This window comes from Ixodes scapularis, unplaced genomic scaffold (genome assembly GCF_016920785.2).
Source record: "Ixodes scapularis isolate PalLabHiFi unplaced genomic scaffold, ASM1692078v2 PGA_scaffold0__279_contigs__length_252992795, whole genome shotgun sequence".
NCBI classification, from domain to species: domain Eukaryota; kingdom Metazoa; phylum Arthropoda; class Arachnida; order Ixodida; family Ixodidae; genus Ixodes; species Ixodes scapularis.
Window position 1 is genome coordinate 53,191,333 of NW_024609835.1, and position 7,506 is coordinate 53,198,838.

The following is a 7,506-nucleotide window of genomic DNA, read 5'->3' on the forward strand; positions in this document are numbered from 1 at the left end:
ATTTTTTAACTGAATTTATCTTAATATTGATAATTCGCAGTGGTGACTGACTCGATTTCATCATTTACAACACTTAGTTGAAGGCGTATTTCCGCCGCCGGGTGAGGCTAGAAATTGTTGAAAAGGTAGTTCTATCGGTTTTCCTGAATAGAGATCCCCTGTGCGATACCAGAGAGCCGGCAAAAGCTCTCCTTGGAGTGCCGCTGGTGGGTTGTTTGGGTTTTTTCCGTTGATTGGGCGCTTTGAAGCGCTGGATAGTCGCTCCAGGGTACGACTCGTGTGTTGCGATCTGCGTCTTCGAACCCAGCGTGTAGGTTTCCTTGTTCGAGTCATGGGATCCGCCAGTGCGGCAACGGGGGGAACAGCGGCAGCGAATGTGTCAGCGATAGAAATTAGAGGTTAGTACTCAAAATATTGCATCAGATAGTAAAATAATTCGTGGCTGCTTTGACGCTTTCTGCGGTTCGATATAAGCACATCTAGAACGTCTTCGTCGTTCATCCACAATGAAATATGAGAACATGGACACGCAAGATAAAAGCAGCGCAGAAAAACGATATGTAGCAGCTCCGGGTGTTTACAAAAGTTAATTAAGGTTCCCGTTTCGTGTATCGCTTGTTCATTACTAAAAACGGCTGCGTTGAAATGGGCCTATTGCAAGCAAAAATGTATGAATGGTTCATCATATCCAGTCACGCGAAAAGCGGTGGAGCTTCAAAACATTGCAGCCGCACGTGCCTTGCCGAATTCCATGCAAGCTACGAGGTCCTTGGGCGGTATTCGACGCTTTCTGTCGTTATTCGTGCACCCTATGACCGCGCAATGGTGTCCCGATGACCGGGGGACTGTCGCCATCGAAGACCATGGCTCTAATTAAGTTTGGGAGTTTGAAACGTAGAAGAAAGCGCGAACGAAGTTGGGGCACTGCAGACGCCCAACACCGGCCAAGCCTCTCATCCGGGACTTTCAATCTTTCTACACAATCAGAAAGGGGGAAAGCGCCGCTAGCCCTTTCCCCTTTTCTCTCTCGCTCTCAAAATGGCGCTACCCACGATAAAACGGTCTATATACGGACGGCCTCTCGTATTGAGCGTGTCATGAAGCGCTTTGGCACGAACGTTTTCTCTCCGTTGAGCATGACAGAGATGACGTCCTTCTGGTGGGGACTTTGGCGCGAACATTGTAGCTCGTCTTTCGTGAAGTACTCTAGGCAGCAGACAGGTTCTCAGGGCTCACCTTGCACCTCGTGTAAGGATCCGGCTCATACCACACGCCATGCTTTTCCTTGAGTTTTCGGGATTTACTGATGAGGTACATTGAGGCCTGTGGAATCATCTTTTGAACCTCATTCTTCGTCAGTGTTGACGGCAGGAGTGTAAGCAGTTGACAACGTTCCCGGAGAGAGGTGGCGGTTTCAAAGGCCTGCCGAAAGTTGTCCACCCACTCAGTGCATGTGGAGCATGTTGGTTCGGACGACCCCGATGGTGCGTCCCTGTCGTACGCAATACGTAGCCTTGAGCGTATATTCTTGACAGCAACCTGCTCCAGTTCTGTCTGCTTTCTCTTGACATAGGCAGGCCTGTCCCGACTTCTTACGACGCTTGGTTGTCTCAGCGGCGACACATCTGTAGGTAGTATTCTGCGATTTAGATCTTCAATTGCTTCTTCAGCTGGCACAAATATGTCAGGGCACTGCTCTGAGCTTCGCATCGAGATCTCCTTAGTGATGTGCATGAAGCAATGGTAGCACAGGTAGTCCGTCGCACTCACTTTGGTGGAACAGTCAGGCGGAAGAATTTGCTTCAACGAGTTTAGGTCCAACTCGCCAACACTTCGAAAATTCCGCTGCTTTGGTATAGTCTTTTTGTGTTTGCAAAAGTAATCTGCACAAAACACTCGTTCGGAGCTCCAGGACGTCTTCATAATGTATACATAAATAATAGAGATTAAACCCCAACTGATGGCATATAATTGCCAAGTGAAAGAACTACTGGGTGCACAAGTGACAAGTCCGAGGCTGAGGAGCTCACTCACTGCAAACGTACATTTGAAAAGAGAGGTCACAACTGAGGCTGTCGGCAAAGCTTGATCCACGTCAAAGGAAGAAAGAGGGAAAGTCTCCAGACAAAAAATTGTGGTCAGCGGTTTTCGAAAAAGACTTTCCGGAATCGCACTGTCGTCCCTCCACGCGCTGATATGAAAGCACCCGAGCTTCTACCACGTGGTTCATGAGACAGCCTGAGCCATGTCGGCGACCGGTTCGCGAGGGGTTGGCGGTGGGGTTACGTTGATGGTCACTCGGATTAGCCCTTGCTGTACTGAGCTACCGCCTGCAGTGCCTTATCGCCGGCTGGTGTCAACAACGAGAACACACACACCCTGTCTACACCAAAACTACAAGCGTTCACCACACACGCGTCGCCGCCGCTTTTAAGCTTTTGTGAAATTGCTTTCTTTTGCCGCGGAGAACCGCCTTATCTTAACTACGCGCCTGAAATCCTTCCAGGCGGGCGTACACAATATCAAGCGTTTCGAGAAATGCCCGTGGAGTAGAACTATGGGAAAATTCGGAGCCCGCGATGTCGATATCGTCGCCGTTGTGTTAGTACGCCGTCGCGTACTGCAGTCCCCCGTTGGGGGAGGGGGGGGGGGGGGCGGTCCTACTACGATAACATGGCGACAGCGTTTACACTCTATGTATTTACGCGAGGCTCCAGTATTTGGGGATAATGCTGCCGGTTGGTGTGCCCCTTTGTGCCTGATATTATCGCCCGTGACGCCAGCGAGTGAGATGGCGACAGGCATGACTGCTCAGTAAACAGGCGTCGGCGGCCATGTTTTGCTGGTTGAAGCGAACCCCCTTGTCCTTGACAGCGAGCGGGGAAATGCGAAAAAAAGATTGTATGGGCCGTTTTGCCAGAACTAGCGACGAGTGTCGTCTGCGGTTTCCGGCAACTATTTTGCCATAATCGTGAGCTTAGCGAGGAAATGATTTTTGCTAGCCACAGAACACTACCACGCAGAAAGGGAATGCTTGAACATGTTTTTGTTCTGGATATATATCAAGGGTATATATGAGAGAGAGAGAGAGAAAGAGATCAAGGTAGAGCGGAAGAGGGAATAGCATATAGTGTCGCAGGAGAATAAAGTAAACAAAGTTCATGGTGGCCGATGGCTGCGTGATCTTTTCTAGGATCACTAGTCCGTAATATGATACCTCTTTGTACACAGTAGTTTCTCCTTAATTTAAGTGTGTGAACGATTTCTTTAGTTATCATTGGCCTCATCTGAATAAAAATATATAAAAGATGTCTGTTGGTTTCATGAAACTGGAACTCAGAGTCAGTTCTTGTATAAAACACTGCTAAGTGTAGTCTTTGAAAAAGGACCCTACTTTGGGGAGTTGTATCTTCTTTCTCAATAAAATGATGCAACATGTTTTAATGGAAATGAATGCCGAAATAGAGTATAACAGGTTACCTAAATTTAAAAAAAAAATCGAGGGTGGTGTTTTTTTTTTATTCGCATCGGAATTTTTCTTTGTTTGATTTTTTTCCATGTTTGACTAAATATATCCTAACTATTGTATCACACAGATACCTTAGTTATTTTTTAAATATTAGCTATATATTAGTAGAATATTATCTGCAAATTATATCATAATGATTAAATTATTTCATGAGATACAGACCTCCAAAGTTTGCCATTTGTCGTTCGAGCAGGCATGTTTGTCAATTTTTAGAAAAATAAAAAAATTTTAAATAAATATGATTACTTTATATTACAAGCAAACTATACCCATAGTTTGCGCCTAAAACGTATTAGAGTTCTCCTAATGTTATTGCTTTAGTTATTCACTCTCAAACGGGCCCCCTCCATCAGTGCGCGTTAATGCAACTGTCCACCACCTCATGCCTTACGATTTTTCCTGTCCCCAAGTATTTTTTCTAGTCAAAACTAAGTTTGGATTCGTTCATACCAGACACTAGACAATAACATATAAAAACATCAGTTGATTTGAAAATGTCGACTAGCCATCCTTTGGTCGATCTTATCTGAAATCACCCAGTATCGTTATCAGGGCTATCGGAACGATCTACTCAAACTCTCTAATGTAGACGGACGGCTTCGGGATATCGGTTCAAGCACGAAGCAGGCTGCACCTGGCTCCACTAGCTATATGCGCATCGGCAGCTGGCGACATATCTACGGGGTAGGTATGCAAAACAAGTCCAAAGGGTGCTAGATAAGGTAACCGAAGCTTGTTTTTCGGATCCATGCCCAGGAAGGTTAACTATATACACTTCTCTCGCTTTCTCAGTCCAGTAGTCCCAAGTTCGGTTGAACAATGAATCCCGTGAGCATCTGCGCTTGTGACTGTCTATGAACATAGTATAAAATTTATTTCAAACAGGCTCATTGATGAGCGGGAAGCAGTTTTCCTTGTGCGGCCGTGACGCACTATACCAAAAAAGTTGTTGCGGAGGGCATGCAAAGGTTGCCATACAGAGAAAGCAAAATCGTTCGGCTCCAGGGGAAATGTATCGATAAGGTATACATCTCTACCGGTCTCATTGTGGTTGGGTGCTGCAGCAGAATATTAAAGGAGAACTCAGTGTAGTGTGCCAGTCGTATTTACGGCACCGTGTGCAACTGCGGTGCCCAGAACGCATCTTATAAGTAAGGTGCGGTGTTTTCGGTAAATACCGATAAACCCAGAAAATGTACCTACCAGTCGGTCTGATCAAAATCGAAAAAAAAATGAATTGGAGCTTTTTTATTATTGAGAAATACTTAGGCTTCCCGGGAAAATGTCTTCAACTTCAACTTTATCTTGCGTTTACCTTAAAAACAGCCACCGCCGAACTGTCCGCGAAGTAACTTCTTCTTTCGGAAACTAGATCCCATATCTACTTTCCTTCGTGTATTCGTACCGGGATGTTTTCCAAGTATTCTGGGCACAGGTATGTTCCTCAACCTCAACCCCAATCCAGTTTCCCCGCTAAATTTAGAGGGGAAAGGACGTCATGACTTGGTGTCACGTCACCCATGAGCAAGATCCGCGGCAGGAGGAAGGGGGCACCCTTACCGAAAAAAAACAAAAAAAAAACACACAGTATGAACTGGATTATGGAACAGAAAATCTAACTGGATTTCATGGTGGAAACCTTAAATCCAGTTGGATTTTTCTGTCCGATAATCCAGGTTATGCTCTTTTTTCTGTTTGGTTAGGCAAGGAGGAAGAGGCGGGAAAAAGGAAGAGGAGGAGAGCAGGATGAGGAGTGGAGGAATAGTGGAGGACGGGAGAAGGGGAGGAGGTGGCGAGGAGAAAAGAAGGAGGGGAGAGATCGTCGGAGGAGGGGGGCATACCCTTTCTTCCGTATTCTCCCCTCCTCCTCTTCAAGTGCTGCGCTTCAGTTTTGCATAAGAGAAATTTGTAGACGTCTTTGATATCGTTTATGTTAAAAAAAGTGTTATCGACGAACACCTGTGTTGCCGAGGGATATGCTTCATGCGGCGTTCTTTTCGTTGTTAGTGCATTCACGAGGCTTGAAAAGAGAGTCACTCTCCCGGACTTCACTCGAAAGCATCATGGCAACAAATACATTTCGCCTGGCCCTTCTACAACTTGCTCCAACACTAAACAAGTCGGAAACTCTCCGAGTCACGAGTCTGAAAATCAAGAGGGCTGCGACTAGTGGAGCCCACATGGTATGTCTTCCAGCTTGCTTCGGTTACCCCCTGGGCGGGCGAGGTTTTAAGGCGTCCGCTGAGACCATTCCCGGTGAGACGAGCGAGATGCTGTCCCAGCGTGCGAGGGAGAACGGCGTGTACCTTATAGGCGGTTCCATGACCGAAATCGACGGTAAGGGTCAAAGATACAACACCTGTCTTGTCTATGGCCCCGACGGCAGTATGGTCGCCAAGCACAGGAAACTGCATCTATTCGACGCCGACATTCCTGGAATGATAACTTCACGTGAGTCAAGCCTTGTGTCGCCAGGGAACAGACTGACCACCTTCGACACTCCGCTCTGTAAAGTCGGCGTCGGCGTGTGCTACGACATCTTTTTCGCTCCCCTGGCGCACATCTATTCGCAACTCGGTTGCAAGCTGCTGGTGTTCCCTTCCGCGTTCAACGTGAACATTGGTCCCATCTACGCCGAGTTATACTCGAGATCTAGGGCGGTAGATGGTCAAGTGTACGTGGCGCTGGCGTCGCCGGCTAGAAGCGAACGTACGCCATACGTCCCGTGGGGACACAGCATGTTGGTTGATCCTATGGGAAAGGTGGTCCGGTCGGCGGGAACCGAGGAGGAAATCCTGATGAGCGAAGTGGATTTGGATTACCTGTCGACGGTGAGAAAGCAGACGCCAATCATGAAGCACCACAGGAACGATCTCTACGATGTGATTAGTGTTGCAGGTGACCACTTCAGTGGCCATAGTGACTGTGATTGCGGTGCGACCTGAGGGTTAATCCTGTCGTGCGTAGTGAGGTGTGTGCTTAAAGGACACATGCAAAGAAAAAAAGACATTATTTTTTAGACAGCTTAGATGGAAAAAAGGATGTCATAAAACGATTTTACAACGAAGAAAAAAATTTATATCTATATTTACGGCGCTATACGGATTTGTAGTTGGCGCTCGCGGGAGCCGCGGCTGGTCACGTGGTAGGCCCGCGCGCCGCCGCGCTGCGTCGCCACCGCACGCTACGAACGCCGCTTCAACGCTTTTCTCCATGCCGCCGTCGCCGCCGCCGCACGAGTTCGTCTGCTTCGGGGCGCCGCCGCCGTCGTCTGACCTGCGCACAGGTCTATCACGTCTGCTTGCGCTTTTTCAGGAGTTTCCTTTGGGCTCTAAAAGTTACTTATGCATCTTAGCTTTTTGTTATACTTCAAACAAAGATGAATAAGTTACTTTTAGAGGCCATAGGACGCTTCCGAAAGAGCGCAAGCACCACGCCATGTGACAAATTTGGGCCCGTCAAAAGCCACTTTTCCGCGGCGCACGCCGGCGCCAACTACAAATTCGTATAGCACCGTAAATATAGTTCTAAACTTTTTTTTCTTGGTTGTAAAATTGTTTCATGATATTTTTTTTCCATCTAAGCAGTTTAAAAACTATGTTTTTTTCCTTTGCGTGTGTCCTTTAAGCAACGATACTATGAATAAACTTTGATTTTAGTTCCGTTCGGTCATGTTTTGTAAAAAACAACGAAAAAAAAAACAAAAAAAAAAAACATACCTATACAGTTTTACCGAAATCCTCGTCTTAGCCAGAAACATGTAAAGAAACACATTTGCCTAACAGAGTGACGGAAATAAAACAAAACTGACCGAGAGAAAAGCTAGTCATTTTTAACCAGACAACACAAAACAAAATTTCCCTTGAGATCTAAATTATAATATGCATTGAGTTGGCCATGCAACTAATTACCATAAATTAAGCATTCATTTAATATTTAATGCTGAAGTTAAAATTAGGGAAGCAGAGAGTTATGAT

At 46.4% G+C, this 7,506-nt stretch overlaps 1 protein-coding gene across 1 annotated transcript; it reads left to right on the plus strand.

Annotated features, from left to right (window-relative positions):
• The first annotated feature begins 5,592 nt into the window (after positions 1–5,592).
• Positions 5,593–6,474, plus strand: LOC8027832 (omega-amidase NIT2-like). The gene has a single exon (XM_040214265.1). It carries the CDS (start codon positions 5,593–5,595, stop codon positions 6,472–6,474), a length of 882 nt encoding a protein of 293 aa, XP_040070199.1.
• The last annotated feature ends 1,032 nt before the right edge of the window (positions 6,475–7,506 follow it).